The sequence below is a fragment of the Melanaphis sacchari genome, unplaced genomic scaffold (genome assembly GCF_002803265.2).
Source record: "Melanaphis sacchari strain LSU unplaced genomic scaffold, SCAv2.0 Contig2_pilon_pilon, whole genome shotgun sequence".
In the NCBI taxonomy this organism is placed as follows: Eukaryota; Metazoa; Arthropoda; class Insecta; order Hemiptera; family Aphididae; genus Melanaphis; species Melanaphis sacchari.
In genome coordinates this window covers 5,515,889-5,543,174 of record NW_020271173.1, presented here as the reverse complement: position 1 = coordinate 5,543,174, position 27,286 = coordinate 5,515,889, and the positions used below count along the sequence as shown (strand labels likewise).

The window sequence follows — 27,286 nt, the reverse complement described above, 5'->3', positions numbered from 1 at the left end:
ATTAACATTAATTTTATCTTTAAAAACTAAATTATAAAACTGATATTAATTAGACATATCTAATGCAGCAAACTTATTAGATGAAATTGCTCCACATACTTCTGAACTATCGCTATCACAAGATTCATCTTCATCACTTCCATCATCCTCAATTTCACTAGCATCAGTCTGATCAGATGGTTTTTTCTCATCATCCGATAAATCTATACAATTTTGTTCAAATGTATCCAGCTCATCCACAATACCTTTAATTTTCCATATATTTTTTATTTCCGCAGAAGACAACCAATATTCTAAAAAATATAAGAAAAATAAATATAGACATTTTAAAATAGTTAAAAAATTATCTGTTTAAATTAAAAACTGTATTTGACGGCAATAAATTTTTGAATGCAGTCCGGTGACATGTCTTTGTCATCCTTACTAGATGAATACACTCAACCATTAATATATTTGGCACGTGCCACAACCCAACACACCTATACATAAATTAGCCAACAAGTACAGTTCTTAATTTTAGAGCATTATATTATTATAGTTCTATAGAATTTTTTTAAATGTTTTTATCAGATATCTTTATAATTGTAGTATAAGCAGCTTAAATGGAGTAACAAATATAGACACATTTTTAACTTAAAATAAATCTAAAATTATTATATTACTGAGAAAACACCTAAAAAGTATTTGATTATTCTATTTTATTTATTTATATGACTTAATATTTTAAGTGTTATAAATGCATAAATTTGTATATTTTAAACTTTTTAAGGAAATAAAAATTCTGCAGTCTACAACTACTCATCTATATTTTTAATAATTTTAAAATTGATATTTTTTACTTTTGTTAGCTGTAAATCCAAGAGGTCTCAATGCTAAACAAATTTTCCCACTAAGTGTCATACGTAGTAAATGATTGGCTGCACGATATGTATCTGGTCTTCCTGCTCTAGCGGTTAGAAAACCTCGTTTAATGGCCCAGCCTGAATCATTAATTAATAATCCATAGATAAAAAACGATTGAAATATATTTTATAAAAGCATTAAAATTACATACTGTCACAAATATCTATTGCAGACCATTCATTTTCACCAGGCTCAGGATGTTGTAAGTTTAAAAGTTTTACCAGATTCAATCTTTCAGCTAAAAACATGATAGTTGAATATGGTTCACGAAGTTGTGCAATAGGATAACAACCCATTAGAACCTAAAAAAAACTTCACACATGAAATATTGTGTCATATTTAGTTTTTATTTTTTAATACTTGTAATGGTTTAGGGAGTTTAGATGGAAACACAAGTCCAGGACAGTCACATAAACGAACACTGGGAGTTAAAAATATTGTCTGAAAATGCTTTGTGTGTCCAGGAGTTCCTGAAACACTGACAACTTTAAAAATAAATAAGAAGATAAGTAAATATTTATTATTTATAATATTAAAGTTTCCAAAGTAACTAACTAGATTGTAATCTAAAATCTATATTACTTTTTTGCCCATTAATGCATTTAAAACAGATGATTTTCCAGCATTGGGTTGACCTAATAAGCCAATTGTAAGATAACTATTTTGAAATAAATCAAAATGTTCATAACTCGTTTCAGGAACAGCCTTGAAAATAGAAATTTCATGAATTATTAAAAATAGCTTTCAAATTAATTGAAATTAAATTTTATACTTTATCAAATAATATATTATATAGTCTACAAAAATAACTTACAGTAATTTTTTCTTCAACTTCAACATCTTCTTCATTATCATATTCTAATTCTTTTTCTTCAGAAATTTTATTTTCCCAGCTCTGTAAATCAACTACAATACATGTGAAAACATTAAAAACAACTATACTTAGTATTTAATTTTGTTAACATTTTAAAAACATACTCTTTGCTTGATATTTTTCTATTATACTTTTACATTCTTTCAACAAATTTTCTGCAGCTTCTGCAGCCATCTTTAATTTACCTCTAGGTTTTATTTTCTGAACACCTGTAACATACATAATACATTTTATTACAATTTTATAAATAACTTATATTTTGTACAATTTTAAACATTATTATGGTTATATACCTTCTTTAAATTCTGAACTGTTTTTGTAAGAAGTAAAAAACAATACATGAACTTTGGCTTTGTCGTCATCATCTAAATTATATGTTTGTGTAATTTTATGTTTCCAAGCCAAACCTATAGATGATGGCACTAAATCCATTTTATTTAGAATTATAATTAAACTCTTTTTTAAAACTTTTAATACGTATGTAAACAAATATGTAGGGACAGCCTAAAAGAAAATTGTACTGTAAATTATAAAGGTTTAGAAAACGTAATAATAATAAATAAGATATATTGATTAGTTTACTGGATAACGAGCATCAGCTATCCATACAATAATGTCTGACATTTCCATAACACGCCACATTTGTCGCCAAGTTTCCAAGTTCAACTCAAAATAACTTAACTCGTCCCAATCACTTCTTTTTTTCAGTGTTAGTAAATACTCTTTGAAATAACCATATTCACGACTATCTAACTGTTCTCTAGTCATATCTGGACTCCATTTAGGTCGTACTGGAAAACCAAGCTCATTGCCACAAAAATAAGGAGCAGGATCAAACTCAAGTTCTTCTTCAGAAACGGGAATAATTTGCTTTCTTGCATCTTCTTTTCTTTTCTTTATTTCTTCTTCAGTCTCTCGCCGAAATTGTAACACATACCTAAACAAAATTTTTTAGTTTACTTTAAATTATAAATATATAATAAATTTGGTCATGAATAAAATATGTTTATTTTAAATTTTATGACTTTTATGTTATTAGTTCTAATATTAGAATAAATTGACCTGTTATCTAATTTAAAGGAAAACAACTTAATTATTAACTAGGGCACTTGGTAACTTTTTAATGATATTAAAATTTTAAAATGAGTTTAGAGCATTTTAAAATTGTAATATTGATAAGAGCCAATAAAATATTCTAAAATCTAGATATTTTTAGCAATAATTTTTATTATAGATCAATTCAGTAATTCAAATTCTAATATTGAAACTAATAACACAAAATTAATTCTGATGAATATATTTGGTATGTTGTACGTCCACACAACAGGGAAAAAATATGCATGTGCAATGTCCTCTGAATAAATTTTAAACTAAAAGTTTACAATTATATTTAATTTAATAGAAACATTTTTTTAAACTAATAATACATAACATAATAAACAATTGCTTTGAATTATTTAAAAATTTAAAGTCATTATTATTATTAGTTTAAAACTGGTTTTCAGCTATAGACATTGAAGGTAGCATAAAACAATTTAAATAAATAATAATAAATGTTTATTTATACACACTGATTAGGGTTAGATTTACCACCACGATGTAATGGCTGTTGATTGATACTCTGTACATTGAATTCGGGCAATCTTTCTTTGGGAGGTCTGACATTCCCTTCAGCTCTTTCATAGTTATATTCAGACCCTGTTTAAAAATATTAAGTATATATTATTTAATAATTATACAAATATGATTTTATAATTCATTATACTAAAAGTCTTCTACCAGATGCAGCGTTAAGTTGTTTTCTCTTCCTTTTTTCTTGGATTTGTTGTTTCTTTTGTTTACCGCTGAAAGGCAATTTTCGACGTCCTTGGGGCATTGCGATATTTAGTTTAAATATTTTAGTTTTTGCAGTTCTTTCTCTTAGCAATTAAAATTTTAAAATAACGATTTTCGTAATCGACATCGCACATCCAACTATCACTATGTGTGTTTAATAATGATTATAGAAACATTTGAATATTTGAAATATCTCTACCATCATCACACACCAAGATAATGCTAGAATTTTCGCGATGTTAACGAAAGAAAAAATGATGATAAGGTTAGCTCAATAAAGTTAACTAACTGTTTAAATAAACAGTTAAAAAATAGTGCTTACTACTTGTTTATTGATACGGTATCACAAATAATATAATCAGTGTCCAGTGATAATATCACAGAATCTGTGATAATATTTTGAAGATGTTGGGCGTCGTATAGGTACGAGTAATATAAATGAGCACTTTTCCCGAAAATCATGGAAGATAAAAACATGTGTCGACCATTTGCTCCACCAACTCCCAAACACCAAAATATCTCTTAAAACAACTAAGTAGTAACTAGGTAGTCATCTGCAAAACAATAATATTTATAAATATTATAATATTGTCTATAGTAAAGCCGTAGTCTGTGAACAATTTGTGCCACAGCACAGTTTAAAAATATAATGTACAGTTCATTTTATAGCTAAAAGCTATCGTATAATTCAATAGTTGAATAGTTGCTGTTTAGAGCTTGTTATGGACAGATTTTGTGTTTATTATTTACTATTTAATAGCTTAATACACATTTCTGCCACATCCGTAAAGTACGAGTTATATATAAGGCTAACTAGTAATAATACTAATTACTTTTAATTATTAATATAAAATGTTGTAATGATAAATTGATAATTTAAAAGGATGCTACACCGATTATTATCATAAATATAAAAAAATGTTTACGAAAACTGATTAAAATGCCTTAATGTCCTTTTAGTGTAAAATTACTAATTACGCTATTGGTAAAGAATAATATTTTTGAGTATCACGAGTGGGCGCGGCTTAAACGTCGCATGCATGCGAATCGAAAAAACAACAGCGCATTGTTTCGGCTGTTGTAATCGTGCTATACGTTTCGCGTTGTGTTCGTGCTAAAGGTTTTAATGATATTATGTCTGTTTGCTATAAGTTAACGTTGTAACTTTATATTTAAAGTAAAGTCAATATCCTAAAAAATACTTTTAAAAAATAGTATCAAATTAAATACTTATATTTAAAAAATATTAATTAAATTATTGATCTAATTCTTTGTTTGTAATATAGGCTTTAATGTAGGTAATTAGACTATGAGTGATTGATTACTTCATTGTAATTCTAAGACTATATTCATGGAGACTTAAAACTTAACGAATATTATGAAATTAACTATTATAATATTATATTATACCTACATTTATATTTAATATTTTCAAAATACATTTTTATAAAAATAATATATCTATTTATAACCATGAATCTTTCATTTTATTTTACAATAAGGTGGTATTTATTCAAAATGTAATAATAATATAATATGCTATATGACATATTATACTATAAATCATATATATAATAAATATATTTCAATATTAATGATATTCATAAATATAATGTTTTCGGCAACATTCAAATTAGGTAACCTTCCATAATAGTAGGTACCTACCTCCTAATCACTGCTTAAGATGTTTTAAATTGGTCACAATCAGGCTGTGCATTTTCAATTTTCATCATATGACAGTAAAGTAGTAAACTGTCAATCTTATTGAACTTTTTAAAAAAAATTGTATAGTATGTACTTAATCAACTATGTTTTCATTTTTGAAATTACCAGAAATTAAAATTAAAAATTGATTACGGAAAATTTAAAGCGGTTGTCTATAAAATTTCATATTTCATATTGAAGCCTCAAAAACTTTTTTCTAGACAAGGGAATATACAGAATTGCTGTTGTAGTGGTTACCTACCTAGATACTTTCTTTCATCATTTCATGTTTGTATCTATTAAATATAATATAAAATCATTTAGTAAGTATAGTAAATATCCATGTAAAATAGTATTAAAAAAAGTCAATTTTCTTTTCATAATTCTAAAAATCTCTTCCACCCTTAGTTTTTGAATCAAATTTGTGATGAATCAAATAAAAATGGTATTTAAAGTACGAATTTTAAAAAAATGAATAGAAACATTTGCTTTTTGATTTCTATTGGTTGGTGGAACGTATTCTCGAGGTCTTTAAATAAATGGCATTTTTTTATGTTTTTTTCATGGAACAAGTTATGGTTGTACTTATACAGTTGTATCTCACACGTCACACTAAAGTTTGTGAATAAACGATAAAATTTGCTCTCTCTCTCTACTCCAGGAATTCCCAACCTTTTTTACTTAACGATACATCCAATCCTTTTACATGCGTTTTCACGGCATACCTACACATAAAAATACATATATACAAATCTTTATTAATATATTGTTTATTATAGATACATTACAAGTCGATATTACTGATATAAGATATTTATCTGAGCAATTTAAATTAATTTAAATAATCAATAAGTTAATAACAAATTATATTATTATATTATAATATATTTAAAACACAAAAAAATTAAGTCTACCTAAGTATATACACGATTGTCAATACATTTGAAGAATTTTGCGACATAAATGTGATTAAGCCACAGCGGATGAAATCTCAACTCTAGTACTCTACTTCCAGGCCAGTGTTTCCCAACCTTTTTACCAACCACCATACGGACCATTAAATAAAAAATATATTTGAACTTTTGATAAGTCGAAAATTACCTAAATTTTATAAAAACTTGATAGACCACAAATACATTAGGTATTTCTTCAGTTATTTTTAAAACAAGTAAATAAAAATCTTTGGCTCTATTGTGTTCTGTGACTCTACGGGACACCACCTATGGCAGGCACGTATACAAACGTCACAAACCACCTGTTGAGAAGCACTGGTCTGTATAGACGCACTGGCGCAACCCGATATCCAACCACCTAGGCCATGTGTTTTTAATTTTTATAGTCATCGGCCATGGTGTTATGCTCATGTAGCCTGTTTTTCTAATCTCATGTTCAATCCTCATTGCAGTGTAGCTTGTACATCGTAAATCGTTTTACGTTATATTCTAATTAATAATTTACTATTTTGATATTTCACGGCCGTTGGCTGATATCTTTTCACATTCATGTCTAGTCTGTTAAATGTAAATTGTTGTTTTTTATCATTATTCATCATTATAGTATTATACATAAACTCTTAATGTCAACAAAATAATTTAATATAAATACTATAAAAAATAAATGACCCGAATTAGAACAACTATCATATTTTTATCATAATAACTAATAAGTATTTGTACGATAAATTCGTAACAATGATTATTACAGTCTCTTACATAGGTATTTTCTAGAGTTTTTACCTCAGAACACTTGGAGGGAAGTACCTAGTACCTACGTTATAAGATTTCAATCGTCCAATATTCATGTCATAATTAACTCTTAGAGTATTATCTATTCCATTTTTACATTTGCTATTGTGCATTGTGAAAGAAAAAACACTTTTGTAAATATATTTTAGAAGAAAATGTCCAATATTTATTTACAAACATTTTTTCTCAAAATTATCGCAATAGTATATTATTATGCATTAATTATAAAATAAATTGATAGAAAATATATATACCTACAACTTAATAAATATTTAATATACAGGATAATCATTATTATCCTGGACAGGGGCGTATTTAGATAGGGGCCAAAGGGAGGGGGGAATCGTTCCGGGCGCCAAATAGAATTGTAAAGGGGGCGCTGCGGCCCTAGAAAAATATTATTATGAAAAAATAAAATATTATTGGGCTAAACTTTTTTTATCTGATGACCTTTTTTTTTAAACCACCGATGTGTAAAAATTAATCAGCCTCCCCCTCCCCCGACAATTTTTTTTAGGGGAAAAAAGGGCGCCAAAATCGTAATACGCCTCTGATCCTGGGATTCCAAAATTATTATTTAGGATAATTCACCGAGCATGCTCACTTTCTTTTTCTTCTTCAATAAAATAGTTTTTCAAAATCTGATTTTTGGAATTTTTAAGTATCTACCTATAAACTTATTTAAGAAATGTCTTTTTGAAATAAACACTTCTATTTTTCAAATGACAACCTCCCTTCTTTACTAAAAATTATTTAACTGATAATTTTTCTGAAAATGTTAAAATGTCAAATTTAAAGTTCGAACAATTAGTTTTTACTAATTTATATTAATCTATCAATGTTTATATAATTTATAAAAATGGTCTAACTACTTATATAGTAAATATTATATTTATTTTGTATTTTTAAGGACTATTATCTTTAAAATAAATATTTAAATAACTAAAAAACTACTTGTTTGAATTTTTTAAATAGTACATAAAATGTTTAAAAAAATATTGACTGAATAATTTACTTAAAAAGGGGTTCAAACTTGAAAAAACATAAATTTGAATTATCACAAAACACTCCTTAATAGTGGCATATAAAATCTCAAGATCTTGAAAAAGGTCTCTAAGTATATTTAAAAATTCCAAAAAATTAGAATTTTAATTAGTTCATTATAAAATTATAAAATGGAGTATAGTATGTTTGGGAATGATACAATATGTATTTAAGTAAAATAGGTAGGTATTTAAAATTGTTTGCGGGTTCATTGCCATATTAAACGTCTGTTAAATATGAGGATTACTGCGATTATGTCAAATAACTGTCATTTATTTATTTTAAATACGCATATGGTGCGTATGTAGATAAAATAATATATAAGTACTAAAGTAGGTACCTAAAGTACTTATACTAGAATCAGATAGGTAATTAAATGTATTTATTTTTTCAAAAGATTGAATACATATCATGAATAATAAATCAATATTAATCATTGAAACTTTTTTCTTTTAAAATAATACCAATTAAAAAGAAAAAATAATTTATTAAATCGATAAATTTAATAAAAAATAATAACTAGGTAAATTTTTTTAAAGTTTAAATTATTTTATATTTAATTTTAGTTATTTTAGGTACAATATTTGTAAAACAAAAACTATAGGTATGTGTCTAAAGATGTTATAATTATCAAAATCTAATTACAAATACAAGAAATTGAACTTAAGTAAATGGACTTAAAAAGTAATATGTTTTATGCAGTGATGTAAATAATTTAATTTGTAGAATATACTTTTTTTAAATATTAATTAGATATTTAAATTGTATTTTTAACTGTACAGGTACCTGAACAAAGGCCGCTATAATTTTGGCATCAATGTGTAATAATTATAAAACTGAATAGGTTTAGTGATCACTTACATAGGTAATGTGTTTATTTAAATGGCTGATTTAGTAACTACTTAGTTTTCTTTAGACACACAAGAAAAATGATATTATTTAACAATTTTGCAATGAATTTCAGTTTGATGATACGAGAACTGAGTTAATCGATGTCAGTTCTTTTTATCAAACTAAATTAGAAAACTTGTTCTTCCATACTATTTTTTATATGAAAAATTAGTAAGTCTTATACTGAATGTTAAATTTAATAAAATATTACTCTTTTTAATTTAATTTTTTTTTTTTATCAATTCCAAAATATAAAGAACTGATTTTTTAATATTGTTTATTATTTATTTACTTATGTTTTGCAAAGACCTGATTATTTCTATTACTTACTAAAATAGATAATACTCTATTTCGAGGTTCATAAAATAGTGAATCTCGTTCAATGTTGTAATGAGACTACAAAAATAGATAAGCAGAACTATTGACCTCATAATTTAAAAACTACAAAATATTTTTTAAATAATTACATGTTGAAACATGAGTATTTTTTCATACAGATTATTCAACAATTAACAACAGTTATATAAATGAAGGCAATAAAAACATAGTGTTTTGCTAAAAAATTAAATATTTATTATTTTTCTATAATATAATGTACATAGATAAATTGTAAATTTTAACTACAGCATTAATTTAAAATGTTTCTATGTATTTTTTTTTTAATGCATAATTTATGTACATAAATAAATATCATACAATACTATTGAAAGTAATATTTAATTATGTATTATCAGTTTCAGATGTAATATTGTTGTATGCATAACTTACACAAATTCAAATTTAATCAACTATAATATAGTTTTGTAATTCTATTTGAAAAAATTGAGAGTAACATATTTAAGCACCAAATTTATAAATCCATAATTATAATAAAAATAAATAATAATAAAATTATAAGAATTTGTATGCAAGATGTAAAGTAATTTAAATAATACTATTTAATCATAACATAATTGAACACATGAGATTACAACAATTCACAAAGACTCTGAAGGAATTATCCGATAATAAATTTACAAATATTTTTCATACGGACAGTGTTATTATACTTTATACAAGAATAAAATTCACATTATTAGGTAAAAAAAAAGCATAAAGGAGCAAGCTTGAAATTATGTAACTTTTCATCTATGTACTAAAAATAATCTAAAACATTTTAAAATATTGTTTAATACATTGTTTTAACAAAATAATATTTTGTTTGTTTTGCAATAATAATAATAATAATAATAATAATAATAATAATAATAATAATAAAAAAAAAACAATAATACAATATAAACATATTGTTATAAATGAGATTGATTAGTTTATAAAATACACAAAAATATATATTTGAATATGCAAGATTACAATAATAAAAATATAGTTATTTGATTGCTTAAAGTAAGTACAACATTGAGAAAATAATAATAATAATATTGATATAATATTTATATTATACATAAAATTATATTTGTTTCAACAAGTTTCATGTTGAGATGTATTCTATTATAAAGCACATATACATATAGTTAACATACAATAAATTAATTTGTTAATAATTCATTAGTTAATATTAATAATTTAAATATTTAAATAAATAATAACTAAAAGGCACTACTACATGTTAGACACATGATAAATGTAACAAAATTAAGTTAAGAAATAATACAATTGATAAGGAAAATAAATGTTAAATGAAAAAAAGATGTTTACACTAAATAAGAAAAGAGAAATTGAGCAGGAATTTGATTTAGTTCTAATTGCACATAATGTATAATGTATATATAATATATATATATATATATATATTTTACTATATATTTAAACTTAAATTTGATTAAAGGAACTTTGGCACGGCTTTTGCGTTTATGATAAATGACAGATATCAACAATTATTAATTTTCAATTAGAAATTGGAACAAGTACAGAATCAAGACTAGACTACATCTCAATTAATAATTAAAATAGTTGCCAAAAAGGGGAAAAATTACGGATAAATTAAGCTAGAGATTTTTTTACACCCATCCACCATAGTATTTATTTAGAATGATTGAGTTAGTCTACAAATTTAAATGCAGAATTCAATAAAATTCATTAACATAATAGAAACATAACAATAATGACAAACAAAAAACAATTGATGAAGATACATAAAAATTGTACCTCTAATAACAAGTAAGCGTCAATTATTTCTTTTGTTATAAATCTGTCTAAAATATTACAATTAGTTTTATCATTTATAATTTCTCTTTAGAAGATACCCAAATGTGTCTACCAGAATTTTTTTCAATCATTGCTTTTACATTATCATATACTTCTTCATATGTGTCACCTTGCACTATACCTGTAAATTGATCACCAAATTCTTGTTCTATTTTAGTTGCTCGTTCAACGTGTTTTCTTGCTTCTGCTTCGCTCATACGCTTACACATTTCCATTAATGCTTCCACACTCTTAGGCTTGAAGAATATTGCTATAGGATGTAATCCGGCAACTTGAAGTCGTTTAATGGCATTACCACTCACATCGAGAATACAATGTTTACTCGATTCAGCAACATGACGGACAGATGAAACGGATGTACCATATAGGTTGCCATTGAATTGCCCAGCTTCAATGAACAAGTGATTTTGGATATCGAGGTCCATTTGTTCACGGGATTTTACGAAATGATAATCACGACCATCAACTTCATCTGGTCTTATTTCACGAGTTGTGTGAGGAACACAGGAACTAAAACGTTCTGGATACTCTGAAATTAGGTCATCATTAATTTTATCCTTTAATGGACCAAGTATAATGACGGGGCGTGTATAGGAGATTTGAAGTCGAACCTGTAAAATATAATTGGATATTAATACCTAGTTATTTAATACTAAATGACTAAAAAAAAATTTAAAAAAAAAAGATAAGACAATTTTGATCCAGAAAAAATATTTTTATCAAAAAAGCTAATAAATAACTCAAAATATTTTTAAAGTTATATCAAAGGTATATGGAAAATGATAATATTAACAATATATTCTGTGAAAATATCAAGTACTTATGGTTATTCATTTTTGAATTAAACAAAATAATGAAAATTGTTTGATAAAAAATTATTATTTTATGGATGAATATGCAATGTTAACATTTTGACTTTATTTATAAAAAATCATTGCCCTAAAACAAAGAAAAGATAGGTATTATTATAGATTCCGAGGTAAAATCAATACATTTATTGCTCTACCCAGAATCTAAAATTAATTTTCAACTTAATATATTTAAATTGATTGTTATATTAATTTTTGACAGATGGTCATATTATTTGTTATTGTTTTACGTAAAAAGTATAATAGTTAATGATATAATCAATGATTGATTTGTTGGATGGCTATTAAATATAAAAATTGAACTATTTCAATAATTATCATTTAAGTGGTCTATTTTATGAAATTAATATTTCAGTAACATTTTTAAATAAATTTAATGTCTAATAATTATAGATAATGTTTAATCATTAATTATTAATTATCATCAATGATAATAACATTTTATAATTTATGTATTTTTTTTTTTCATAGTAACTATTTTTTAAACAGGAAAAAAAAATAGACGTCTGATGCCAATATAATTTTTGTCCAGACATAATTCAAAAGAATAATGATATTACTTTGTAGAATTAACATTATTTTTTTTAGTTAATAGAAGATAAAATTCTATAAATTGCATTGAACTAATTTTTCTTGTATTTTAATGTTTAATAAATAGATTTATTAAATCTTTATTTATATAATCTAAAGCTATCAATTCCATAGATTTTATTTGTAAGTTTTATTAACAAACTAAAAACAGTTTTTAATTATATATATGTATAGAATGTAAATATTTAAATATGTATTAATCATAAGGCCTGTAAGTCTTTAGATTTAAAATGAACAAAATATATATTTAAAAATATTTAGTTTTTTTTTGAAAAATAAAACAAAATAATATATAGTAATATATTGTTCATCATGGTTGTATTGTTAGTATATTACAATCATAAATTGTTAGCAGTTGGCAATGTAAATTAATAATTAAATTGCAAAAATATTATTAATTGTGTAGTTGTATATTAAAATATGAAAGTTATGAAATGAAAATATTTAGCATGCATGTTTTTTTTTTCTAAAATAGACAGAATATGTTCAAATATGTATTTCAAATTTGTTATATTCTACTTTGGTATGCTATACCAAAGTTGAATATATAGAGAACATATTATAGACAAATATGTAACTTCCGGGCCCTAAGTATCATACTACTTTTATACATCCATTATCTTAAATTAATAATTGATAATACATACCACTGCTTCATAAGAAGGAGTTTCTTCAATCTTTTCACATATATTTTCTCTAGATTGTCTTTGCAATACCATATCATCAAGGCCATTTTCATACTTGCCATCTTTGCCTCTTCGTACCCATGGAAATCTTCTGCTAAAAGTCATTGATTTTTTTTTTCTTTCTAATGTTGATAACCGATCTAAGCTTTTGCTTTCGTTTCCTCGAAACTTAACAGATCTATCACGGGCTTTTTGTTTTCGCTCCCATCTCCGTTTGGATGGTATAATGCCAATACCTTCTTCTCGACCAGTAGCCAAAACTTTTCGTGCCTGCCACCATTCGTCATCACTTGCATTAGTAACATGAAGAATAGCACCATATTTGAATGGTAATCCAATACTAGGAAGACCATCATCACTAGATGGATCATAATCAAATAGTGTACGGACATATAATGTTTTTTTTTGAGTAGTGCGGATCAATGTACCACAAGAAGCAGCAAGTTGAGATTTTAATTCATGAATTTTAGCTTCAAACCTAAAAATATATAAATATTGCCAATAAGATAAAAATTAAAAAAAGTATAGCAAACCTAAATTTTAGTTATTTTCAAGTACCTGTTATAATCTTTAGGTCGATGTTGAACTGTTAACAAAACGGTTTGTCCAGCATTTTTAAGAGCATCAGCTGCTTCTTCATGTGTTGCATTATCCAAACTAACATCATTTACTTTAAGAATAGTATCTCCTCTTTTCAATTGTCCTGTTTGATCAGCTGGACCACCAGCAAGAATGAATGATATAAATATACCTTCTCCGTCTTCACCACCAACAATGTTAAATCCCAAGCCCCCTGAACCTTTATGTAAGACTACTGTCCTTATATCATAGTTTGGTAAGCTTTCATAACTTTTTACAGTATTTAATGTGTCTGTAGAATATGAATTTGGAATGTTATCAATGATGACTGGTGATGGCGCAGAATCGGTATATGTAATTGGTTCAGTTTTACCAATGACTAATAACACTTTTTCACGAGTATTTTTTAAGGTCCACACGGCTTCTTCGTGAGTTACATTTTCTAAATTACGGTCTCCAAGAAGAGTGTTTTTAACTGCAACTAATTTATCACCAACCCTTATTCTACCATCTACTTGGGCAGCACCTCCATCCATTATTTTAGTAACAAAAATGCCATTATCACCAGGTATGTGTTGATTGCCAATCCCACCCGCAATACTGAATCCCAGTCCCTGAAAAACATAATCTTTACTATTTTATATTATCATATACAAATTAAAAGTAATTTAACATTTTAAAATAAGACATGCAATTCACTTGGAAATAAAATAATTTATGTAAAATGCCAATATTAAATATCCAATTACTAATTAGAAAAAATTAAAATTAAATTCAAAGTATAGTAAAGTAAATATGATCAATGCAGGTCAAATGGCAGATTAGCCAACATATATTTGATAAATTTAAAAACATAATAAAAGTATATAATTAAATTAACCTATTATAATGGTCAATGGTAAAATAAATTAGAAATATTTAGTGATAGTGTTTAAAAATAATGATTTTTTATTGGAATACGATTTTGTTATTTATTCAATGTCAACATATCAGTTGTTATGGTTACAGAGAGTTTTGGAACAACCAATAAATAATTTGTACATGTAAAATTATTATCAACAAAAAAAGTTTAATCAAATATTTAATGCCACATATCACACTAAAATAGTTGCTTTAATGAGAATATAATATGGATCCAGAATATTCTTAAAAACATTTCAAGCAAAATAAGTCAAATATAAATAAAGCTAATTAATTAATTGAAAAAAAAATATGTATTCTCATACCAATTCTATTTAAATTATTATACTGAAAAATTAAAATTGTTTAACAATAAGAAAAAAAAATGATGATAGATTTACCTTAGTGCCTTTGCTAAGTTCTATTTCTAAGAGATTTGGTCCTAAGGGCAGCATATTTTTCTTGCGTTTTACACATAAAGTAACTCTTTGTCCTGCTCGTTTAAGTGCATCTACTGCAGTTGAATGTGGCACGCCAACAACTGGTGTATCATTGACTTTAGTGATGATATCATTGACACACAACCGACCATCTCGATAGGCTGTACCACCAGGAATTATTTTGGTAATAAATATGGACGTATCATCATCAGTTTGTGGATTGTCAGTACCTCCTGGACGCATGAAAAAAAAATCAAAGCACAAACATAAGTTAATCTGTCATCTCTCATATTAGCAGACATTTTTAAACAGCTGTATTCCACACAAATAGTTTATTATTTATTGGAGTGCTATTTATCAAACCTTGATATTACCTATCAATTTGTTAATGAAAGAAAAACTCAAAAACATACCAGCTATGCTGAAGCCTAATCCCGAGTCGCCTCTTTCCAAGGTGATCTCGTCGACGATCCATTCAGGTTTGGCGTTGCCGTTCATCTGACCGTCCAGACTGAACAACGACGACACTTTTCTGATCACACCATTCGAATTGTTTATTGGTTTCTTTTTGGTGGAAGATGACCGGTTGAGTTCTTTCATAGCGTTTAGCACCCGGACATCCGTCGGATGGCAAACGGGGCGGGTGAAGGACGGGGAGTCGGCACTGTTGCACGAGCCACAGAAAACGTTGACGTATGACTACCTACCTATTTTAGGAAATCCGTTTTTTTTTTTTTTTATGTATATTTATATTTTTACGACACCGCACTCGTACACGCACACACACACGTACGAACTCGCACTCACTGACGAGTCACCGCCTACCTACCCTATTTGTTATCGGACGGTACGCGGACACCGAGCGCGCGCGTGCATATCTGTTAACGGGCGACGAGTGAAGACGTTGAATGACGATGATATTAATATTTTACATTTAATATCTTTTCACTGGCGCTGCTACCGTTGCTGGGCGGAGATGACGAATACGACTGACAACCACTGCAGCTGCTCAGTGCACACTGCTTTAAAATATTACTGTCGACGGGGTACCGAAAACTAAGAAGTATACATAGTAGAAAAATGACAAATAAAATAATAATATTTTAACGGCTAATAATTTAATTTTTTCTGGGCTTTTCGATATTCGCTTCCAGCAGTAGTTGTCAGTCGAAGTCCAGTGGAATGTTTTAATTATCGCGAGAAAATTGTTTTATTTAAGAGTACACAACACACACACACACATACGCACACATACATACGCACGCACGCACGCAAGACGCACGCACGCACTACACACATATGAATTCCTCGACATAACGAAAACAATTGTTAGACTAGTGGTTACCAAAACTGTTGTAAACGTACACAATACGAGTGTCTACGCGGCCGCCGGTTGTGAACAACGATCGAAACTATTGTAATTTGTAATGCTTACGTATTATTATTATTAGTTTGTTATTACAAAGCATAACATGCCCGACTGACGTAGGTAATAGGTATTACTATCACGACTGTACATGATACATAAATACATAATGCGCATACGTAATTAAATAATACTCCTCAGTTATATTCGTATCGATGAGACATGGACATGCCCGGCAGAATTTCTACCGTTATTTTTTGCAATTTGGTATAAAGTCGATTTTCTGTTCTTATTTCACCATTGTGTCAGCGTTCTCTACATATTTTACTTACTACGTCAGATTAAAAAAAAAAAAATCGCTTTATTCAGTTATTATTTGTTTTGTTTGTTTTTTTTTTTTTTTAATATTATCGCATTAAGCGCTTACGGTGTTTTATTTTGACTGGGAATCTGATATAGATAATTGGTTATCGGCGTGTTATCACTTATTACACTCGTGCGACTAGAAGATAATAACATATGCATAGTCCATGCTAAAAGTTATAGTATTATCATTTCTTCATTTCATAAATCTCTTCAGTTCTTCACTCTTCGGTCTTCGCAGTTTCATAGCTCACGTGCTCGACTTATCGAAGAATTGTTACTATTTTTTTTATATTTAATTGCACACTGTCGAATTGTATTCATAATAATGCCCAGCTACGAGTTATGTTTGCTGTTTAAAGTCTTGCCAAGGGTAATGTACATATTATATTAAATATTTCTATTTATCTATGTATAGTACATCAGCATTCGCCGAGAGGTTGAAAAAAAAATTAGTTTTGTCGTATCGTTGAAACTATTAATCAATGTTTCAGTCTCTAAGTCTAAGATTCATGTTTAGTGAACTATTTAATATTTTTTTAAATAAATTATACATATTAAGTATTAAATAATAATTTACAACCTAAGTTATTTGTAATTTGTTACAATAATTACACAAATCTTATGATGAGTTAGTTACCTGTTAGTGTAATAGCTCTAATACTCTATAATATCTATTTATTTATTTAAAATTGGCATTTTTTTTAAAATACCTATTTAATAATAAGTTACGTTTTTCTTCAAGTTTGCGTCCTGTAGAAAGGCTCGTCAGTATATTTTATTTTGGAATTTTTGTTTTATTTTTTATTTTGAATATAGATATAATATATAAGGTGATTTACCAAATTGCCACAGATTAAGTTAGATTAAAATTAATTTATTATTAAATGAAAAATTGGGAGAAAGAGTTGAGCATGCATAGTAAATTATCATTTATAATATACATAGGTATTTATTTTTTAACTATAAAGATTTTTCATATTTGTTTAAATAGTCTTTAAAATGTACTATATTTATAATATAAATATTTTTTTTTCAATTCTTTGTCTGATTCTTTTTTTACATTCAACATTTTTTTTTTTATAATATGTTGGATAAATAATTAAAAATATATAATTTTATAAGTAAGTCAAGTATTTATAAACCTGAGGTTTGTTAAAATTTATTCTCTTATAGGTATAATATTTATTTTCTCTGATTTTATATCAATATAAATCATTCAAAGAATAACTTTCATAAACATTTTTTGAAGAAGTAAGGTAAAATCCTTTGAATATAATTAATAATATAATTCCTCAAAATTAAATTTAAATGATATAATAATATCTGCAAACGTACAGATACAAAAAAAATACTTAAAATTTCATAATAATTCATAAAATTCTAGTATGATTGTTGAAAAATTCAATAATTTTAATCAAAACTTTAACTCGTTGTCATTCGGTCAATTTTAATTTTAGAGTTATGGTAAAAAGGACCAAATTGACTAAAAAAAATTCGGTTTATCAGAATTTGGTATTTTAAACATCTGTTGCCATTTAAAAAAATGCAAGTTGTATTGCACATGTGCGCACGGAAAGATCTAAAAATGTAAAAATCATCAAGAAATGTGTATTTATGTACTCCCTATCTTTCCCAAAAACCACATATCAATCTGATATCACTGGGCAGAATTATTTAGTGTTAACTTTAAAAAGAATCACACTGTTTATTATGAACCCCTTTAAAATCAATAAATAAATATTATAAACAATATTTTTTTATTAAAAATTAAATTAGTAAATCAATATATTATGTGAAATATACAGTATTGTAATTTGAAAAAAAATTTTAATTTCAATTTAATTATTTTTTAAAGATAAAAATAAATTAAAATTTTGTAAATTTTTAATGAAATTAATTTATTGAATATTGTTTAGTTATTGGTTATTATCTTTAGAAATGCATTGAGTACTTTAATTTAGGAAATATTTACTTTACTGTTAAATAGAAACCATACTTATAAATTTTTATTTTTATTTTTACATTAATTTGTATTTATTTTCTGTAAATCAACTATGATAATAGCCATAATATGTGATAGATTATGTTTATGAATAAAAAAATACCCACCATTGATCATATGATGACATTTTAATTTTTTAAATCTAGTTTTAATGTCAAATGGTTAAGTTGATAAGATTTTTTGCATCATTTTAATAGAATTATATCTATTTCTTCTGTAATTTTAATTTTAAAATCTGAATAAAGAAATTAAAACATAGACAATTTTACACTATATTAAATTAAATAAACGATGCATATTTTTTAATATTTTTTCCAGTCATAGAATACGCTGATTTCTGTAAAACTACAGTGTGTTCTCTTACTATACAGTATATAATTTATAATTTATTATTATTTTATTTCAAATTAAAATATTTACTTTTAATTGTACTTGAAACAATTTATAGTTAAATTGAAACTTTTTATACTACTTAACATTGACTTTAAGTTTCTATATTAAAGATTAAGTTATGCGTGTTATATAGTATTATTTTTTAAAACATGTTATTCATATTGTGTTATATTTCATAGAATGATATACTTGCAATATAATGTTCTATAATCTTATTACTTTAAGCTGAAAGCTAAAGACAGGTTTATAAGATCATGCAGTTACTAGTTACATAATAACAATAAAGACAAAGTTACTACTTACTTGTAAAAAATTTTTTTATTTTACACTTGCTATGGTTATGCACCTATTTTTTGCTAATCTTTAGAAAATTATTATCTTTTGTGTTTTTATATAGTTTTGAGCACTGCCTCAACAAAAATTAAATTATAATTTAACTATTTTATTTGCTAAAATATTATTTAAAACCACTCAAAAACATTTAATATGTGTTTTATTATTAATTATCTTTAATCCAAACACATTGATAAATTGTTCTATGGACTATAGGTAGAGAAACTTTATAAAATATCTAGTAAAATATAGTATTCTTATTATCCAAAAAAACATTTATGTATAACAAATATATTTAAAACCAATAAATTCCTTTCTCTGTTAAAATGTATATATTAATATATATACATTTTTGATGTATAATTTAAAATTATCTTTATATTATATTAGATTAAAATTTTTTGATTCCTTGATTTAAATATATCATAATATTGAATGTACATACTGTATACAAAAAATAAAAAATATATTTAAATAACATATTTATACATATTTTAGAGTTAATTATGATCATTGTTTTGATAATTGACGGCTAAATGAAATCACAATAAAAGGAAAAACATTTCAGTACTTGTATACTTAATTATTTGCTTTACCAGTTTATAATAGACGGACTTTTTAGAAATGGTATTTGTTTTTAAGACAATACTCATGTAACAATAAATACAAACATTTTGTACCTTTTCAAAACATGCATGTCAAAAATTAGTTATTTCTATATACTTAGTAAGTATCTAATGTATTGTTTTCATTATAACTTATTTATTATTTTGTTTAAAAAATATTTGATAATAAATATAGTTTGAAAAGTATTTTGATATACCTATTTCAATAGTTATCAATTCAATTATGCAAAGTTTCAAATATATTCAAACAATATATTGTCGGTACTTTTATAATATTATTATTGGTTTTAGATTCATAATCATTGATGTTTCTTATTTATAATTGATAGACTAGTATATTACAAATAAAATAGTATTTGAATTATTTTTTATAAATCTGTCTTAAAATACCACTAATGAATGAACTTTTGTTACTTTCAGCCTGAAATAACACAATGCCTAAAACGAACAGCCAGTAAAATTTTTGAATTTGGTGGATTTATACGGCGTATAGACAACCTAGGAACGACAGATACTCCTTGGAAAATAATTTCACATGATGCAATACATAAACAGGCTAGCTATTTTATTGTTGAGTTTGACGCACCTAGTTCAGCTTTGAGTCCATTCAATAACTATTTATCAAGAGACATTGATATAATAAAACGAACAATATTTAAAGTTCCTGAAAATACACCTCAACCAGCTTGCACACTACATGAAGAACTCAAACCACCAGCATACAGGTATGTTAAATAAATTAAGCTAACAGATAAAATAAATTTATGATTTATGAACTTTTCTTTAGGTCTGAGGTTAAAGAGATGATTGCAATTGGCAAGCGTAAACGTGAAAAAGAAGCAAGAAAGAAAGTACAATTTAACACTGGTTTGGATTACATGCCGTTTCAAAGATAAATTCATGTTAATTGTTAATTTAATTAATATTGTAAATATATAGAGGTATTTTTTAGTAGTTATATTAATAATATTAAAATGATACAATTTGTATACATTTGAAGTTTATTGTTTTATCTTGTTTACTTACAATTCAAAACAATAGTTATAAGAGTTGACTAATATACAATACACAACAAAAAACATAACAGAAGTTTCAGAAGTTTCAACATTCAAATAAATTATAAATAGCTAAAATAGAAATATTATTAAGAGCATGTCAGTACACTATGTATAGCAGAACCAATCTTATGTTTTTAGCTTTAATATAGAGTAAATTTACTTTTTATCATACTTGATAAAAAAAACATTATCTGTACTAATTTTTTCATTACCTTTTTATGATATTTTATTTTTTTCTGTGATATGAGTATTTTTAAACTAATATTTTACATATTCATAATTTGCATAACAATTCTAGTACTGTAAAAAAAGACAAAATACAAACAGAAAAAAGGTTTTTAATTTAAAGTTTGATCAATTCAATTTGATATTAAAGCCAATAATAATAGATTGGTTTTGCTGAACAAATATTTCTCATGTTGCGTATTAGTCAGAGTCCAGAAATAACAAATAGGTAGTGCATTGACATCCTATTAAGAAAATGACACACATACATTTGTTGTCTCTATCTTATAAACAAATAGCTTAGGATATTTTATATTCATAATAATTTATTTTATAATGTTTTTATAAAAATTATATTGATATGACCTATTATAAAATTTAAAGATATGATTACTATTTATGGCATATTTGATGCTTTTATTAATGTTTTAATTTTGGAGCATGTTATGATCATTGTAAAATTTTCAAAAAATGCTCTTAACTTGCTTTATCATTAAAATATCAACAAATGTTTCTCAGATTCCCTAAATAATTATTTTACATTTAAGTTTGATAATATATCAATACAACTTAATTTTAAAAATAACAAAGTAAAGTAGATTATTGTGAACATGTGCTATGTTGTTTATAAGACGGAGACAGCACATATGGACGTGGTTTTCTTAAGACTAAAATATTGGTAAAATATAAATTATGTAGAGAATAATTATTTTTCATGATAATTTAAAAATTGTTTTTGATAAAAGTTAATATGTATGTTAACCAAGATACCCAAATATTAATTCTGGCAGACATAGTTTAGTAAACATTTATTGTAACAAACACATACATTTGGTTAAAGTAACCAAAGCGTTATTTTTCTCATAGAATTGAGTCTTCCAGTACTTGACTGATATTGTCATCTTAGAATTAATCGGTTAACATACATAAACAGACGATTGTTTTAGTTGATTGCAATATAATATGATTTCTATAAGAGCTTAGTAGTAATACAGTTAATCTGATTCATTTGGTTATAATTAATGATTAACAGTCAGAAAGTCTAGGATATAAATGTATGATTTTGATGCATTAATAATAATAAAACAAATCACTCGGACAGTGATATTTTTTGTGCTCAAAATATTTCACTTAATCTAAAAATCTTAGAATAGACTACGGTCTTGAATGACTAGGATAAAAATGTTTAACAATAGCTATACCATGCTTTTTACTTAAATAATAAAGTATATAATTATTGCACAGACTTAAGATTATATTTCCGTAATTTTAAACATTAATATTACTAATTATAAGAAGAATGATTGAATGTTTGATCACAATTAGGTTGCAACAATGGTGAATGAAGTAGGATTTGTCTAGGGCGTGATCGGCAAATGTGCAGCAATAAATGTTGGTTCATCATATGAAATCTGAAATAAATCAAAAGTCGCAAATGTCATTATAGTAATCTTTAGTGAAGGTATTTGTGTAGAAATATATCAATTATAAAAATATTTTTTTTATCATTATGTAATTAATATTTTAAATAAAAAGAATTAGTATACCAATAAGTCCATTGATTAGATACTTTTCAGTACATCCAATATAGTAGGTATATTAATTATTTTGGTGTTATAAATAAATGGTATATATAAGTGAAATTAAAATATTATAAATTAGTTAGGTATATTTGTAAATTTTTTGATATATCAGATTAATTTTTGAATCATCTACAAACTACAGCGGTGTAATTTCAGAACTTACTACTTAGTGTGGAATGTAAAATAAGTTCTTTCACATTAGAAAAGTAATATTAAATATCAGGATATTGTAATTGTTGATCATTTTATTTCAATAAAAAATTATTATACAAAAAGAAATGGATTATTTATGACAGTTAATATTAAAGTATCTACCTATCTACTTAAAATATTCAAATAATTCAATATGCACTATATCTAAGAACAATTAAAATTTGAAAAATAACTAAAAATATTAAGTATCTTTATTTGTGTTGGAAAAGCGTTTACCATTTTCATTAATTAATTTGTAAAATTAAAGAGTTATTTATGGGAATTGAAGCAATTGCTGACTCTTGTACCTATGCTAAAAATAATGCCTCCAAATAGCTACAAATATGTTTTATTTAATCAGTAGGTGACTAAAATAAAATAGTTAATTGATGGTAATTTAAGACATATTTCATAGAAAAACGTGATAAGTATAATGTTTTTCTTCAGGATAAGTGAAAATAATTATTTATATAATATTTTTTTTATAGCAAGTATGATGTCAGCGTAAGTGATGAGTGATGACTGTTGTGTGTCGATTGATGTACCGATAAAAGGGTTAATAATATTTTTATTTTTTCGGTGCAATGTTTTTGTGCTGATATAATAGGTAACCTGACTTATTGATTAAAGTATTTTTGTTCGTTTTTATATCGTAAAATATATTTTCTTGTAGATAAATCATTCATATTATAATTTAAACCTTAATTTATGAGTATTATTTAATCCACTATAATATTTTTATGATATTGAGGTATTTTGATACTTTAAGACTTAAAGTACCAAACTACTTAGTTTGCGATTGTGTTACCTGTAACATATTACCTATATATAAATAGATATATTGATGATAAATTGATAAGTAGATATCCAATTTCTAATTTTTACAATCGGTATTATGTACGTAATTACTAAGTATTGGTGTAACTGTATAAAATATAAGTCATAAGTATATGTAATATATTATATAGGTGGTATTAGCTAGGTTCGTGACCGAATAGTAAAAAAACACTTCACTTCGTATATAGAGAACAAAAGAAAAACGTCCAACAAGGATTACGTATTTACGCGTATTATATACGGTGAACTCGGTATAATAATGTATTTTAAACGGATATTCGTTCGAATATTACACGTACGAGATGTGTCTTGACTGTCTTGAAATCTTCAAGACCAATGTATGCACTTTGGTTTTATTACATTTTATTGTATTTTAAAACGGTTTTATACGTGCGGGTATTGAGAAAAACAAAACAAAACAAAAAAAAAAGACCAAAAAGATTAACAAAATAAAAAAAAATCAAGTTTCGGTTTATTCGGTGACGCGTATTTTTATCGGCGGTGGTGGGAAGGGACACATGAACCGCACCGGACAACGGACACAAATAGGGATTGGATATTATTAAAAAACTGCATTACGTGCTACGAGTTGATGCTGATTATTATAAATATCATGATATTGAGTACCTATTTACCTATCCAGTATAGGGTCTATAGGCTATTTATTCTATCTAACTAAAAACTACGTATGGTTTGGCAAGAAGCTTCATGAAAAAGTTATGCCCATATATTGTAAATTTTTACCTAAACGGCTACACGATGATAAAATAATACGGATACGTATATTTTTATACTTATTTTATATCTTAATGTAGTCAAACGATTTATATTTATTTATTTTATGTCTTAATCATCCGGTAATTATATCATGCGTGGTAATATTTATTAAATTATAAGTTATTATTATTTTTCCGGGGGGGGGGGGGGGGGGGGGCAAGTGCCCCATCATGCTTCCTCACTAATGAGCGCCTATGATCAATTATAAATTCAGACATAAGATCCATAAAATTAAATACATTAGGAATTTAAGTCAAGATTTTTTAAGACAAAGTATCTAAATTTAAAAATTAAGAGAAACGTTTTTATAAATAAACACAAACACGCTTAAAAACATCGATAAACCCAATTAAAATAAAATTTAAGTTAAAATGTTCAATAACTCAATTACATAGATTATTAGATAATACTATAATTTCTTATAAAAATAAATTCAATTATTTTGTTATTATAGTATTTCAAATACTAAATTATTAAATTGCAAGCACAGAAAAAAAATGTAAATATGTAAACAGATTTTGTAAGTTTATTTTTCTTATGTATTTGGGTGTTCAGTATTTTTGTATTTTCTCGGACCGAATAATTTCTCCTCAATTTGTTGAGTAGAGGCTTGTTGAAGGCTAGTTGTAATAATAATAAAAAAAAAAAAATATAAGAATATGTAAAATATTATTCAAAGCTCAGTTTATGGATCGACACACTCTATATCTACACACACGCAGTAGTGTACTTAGATTTGAATTTTTTCTTTTTTTTTTGAGTGGGGGAGATTTCAATTTTTAAATAAACGTTGGATGACCTAAACCAAATAAGACATATCGTAAACTTTAAAAGATTGTTCATTTTTATTCGTTATTATTTTTAGTTAACATGTCATAATATAATATGTATTGAAGTCTAAAATTAAGCAAACTTGGCCATATGTTAAAAAAAAAATAAAAAATAAATATTATGATATAATTTGGATAATTTTTTAAAACATGAACTTTATATTATTTTCAGAAAAAAATAATAATCATCTCATTACTTTGTATTGGTATTTCTATATAAATACTAAGATGAGCTAATCAATTTAGTCGATTTTCCTCCGTAGAACTTCTCAAGTACGACTTCAAACGTTTTAGTGTCGAGAAGCTCTGTTCAACACTGGCAGTTATAACTGGCAATGTAGCAATTATTGGTATATTTTAGGAAACAGTAACTCATTACAACAATTTATTGCATCAATAAATGTGCAAGGAGGTTTATCTACAGCTATCCATCTCATTGTTTCCATAATAGAAATTCTTTATTTAAAATATTGTTACACGAGTTGATATAAATTGGCCACTGTTTTGATATTCCTTCCGTACTTGTCACGATTTCATTTTCGGATAATTTTGTTAGTTTCCTTGGTGTACAATCTGTACAATCTGTTTAATCAAGAGTGTATTTTTGTGTTTAGCGAGATGAAGTTGTCAATAAACGGAACAAATACAGATATCCAATAATAATTTTTGGCTGAAGTTAACTCATAGTTTTCTCTTATTGTTGAAATTGTGTCATCCTTGGAATTTTGATTTCCTTTCCAATGTTTTTAGCAAGTTTTTCTCTTATACTCGTAGTTCGGTTTGTCTTTGTTATTACTAAGCACAACGCCATTGTTATAAATTGTATTGCTTGTAGGTACTTGGTAAATTTTAGTCTGTATCAAGTTATGGTATTTTATTACCCACTTATTTATAGTTAATATACTTAAAAGTTAAAAAACTACAATCAAAATTAAAATTTAATTTTAAAACTATTGTAATGATATACTAACAAATAAAGTTTAAAATAATAAAATAATGTACATTTATGATAAAAAAAAAAAAAAAAAATGAAATAACTCGTACTTGTAGTTTTATTCTTCACCAAGTCGATGGGTCATAAAATAAAAATACCTACTAGCACCACACGCAGTGCCATGGTAATACGTTAATGATTACAAATTAAAATAGGTAGTAGTGGATAGTCATAATTCATAATAATTATACCGTTTGTCATTCATGTTTACAATATTTTCTTGAAAATATTCAAATATCCATGGGTATCCATATAAGATAATTTTCAACTGTATTGATAAAAAATAAACATTTTAAAAGAAACTAATTTTTTGTAAAAATGTCGGTGGTGAGGGAGGGAGTTATCTTCTCCTGTTAGTATGCTATGGTATACATGCACTTATGACATAAGTAAGGTGTAATAATATATCATAACAATATTGTATTCCCATCTGG

General features: G+C 25.7%; 4 protein-coding genes across 7 annotated transcripts in view; 1 reads left to right on the top strand and 3 right to left on the bottom strand.

Moving 5' to 3' along the window:
• On the bottom strand, positions 1 to 3,901 carry LOC112595834 (guanine nucleotide-binding protein-like 1). Its single transcript, XM_025341209.1, has 11 exons — positions 3,557 to 3,901; positions 3,349 to 3,475; positions 2,360 to 2,714; positions 2,071 to 2,281; positions 1,882 to 1,986; positions 1,718 to 1,809; positions 1,486 to 1,608; positions 1,264 to 1,389; positions 1,055 to 1,205; positions 840 to 980; positions 1 to 293 (listed from the first exon to the last, which is right to left on the bottom strand). The coding sequence occupies exons 1-11, from the start codon at positions 3,651 to 3,653 to the stop codon at positions 46 to 48; spliced, it is 1,776 nt and encodes a 591-aa protein (XP_025196994.1). The 5' UTR covers positions 3,654 to 3,901; the 3' UTR covers positions 1 to 45.
• Positions 3,902 to 11,082: 7,181 nt separating this feature from the next.
• On the bottom strand, positions 11,083 to 17,008 carry LOC112595791 (disks large 1 tumor suppressor protein). Its single transcript, XM_025341129.1, has 5 exons — positions 15,684 to 17,008; positions 15,232 to 15,503; positions 13,910 to 14,544; positions 13,313 to 13,829; positions 11,083 to 11,816 (listed from the first exon to the last, which is right to left on the bottom strand). Exons 1-5 carry the CDS (start codon positions 15,868 to 15,870, stop codon positions 11,220 to 11,222), a joined length of 2,208 nt encoding a protein of 735 aa, XP_025196914.1. The 5' UTR covers positions 15,871 to 17,008; the 3' UTR covers positions 11,083 to 11,219.
• Positions 17,009 to 17,193: 185 nt separating this feature from the next.
• Positions 17,194 to 21,330, top strand: LOC112595792 (probable 28S ribosomal protein S6, mitochondrial). The gene is made up of 3 exons (XM_025341130.1): positions 17,194 to 17,372; positions 20,777 to 21,081; positions 21,144 to 21,330. The coding sequence occupies exons 1-3, from the start codon at positions 17,328 to 17,330 to the stop codon at positions 21,250 to 21,252; spliced, it is 459 nt and encodes a 152-aa protein (XP_025196915.1). The 5' UTR covers positions 17,194 to 17,327; the 3' UTR covers positions 21,253 to 21,330.
• Positions 21,331 to 22,158: 828 nt separating this feature from the next.
• LOC112595790 (NACHT domain- and WD repeat-containing protein 1) overlaps positions 22,159 to 27,286 on the bottom strand; it is a 188,360-nt gene continuing 183,232 nt past the window's right edge. For all 4 annotated transcript variants that reach the window (XM_025341125.1, XM_025341126.1, XM_025341127.1 and 1 more), the window contains one exon: positions 22,159 to 23,051. In XM_025341125.1, the coding sequence (XP_025196910.1) occupies positions 23,041 to 23,051 (11 nt within the window). In that variant the 3' untranslated portion in view covers positions 22,159 to 23,040. The remainder of the gene's footprint in view (positions 23,052 to 27,286) is intronic.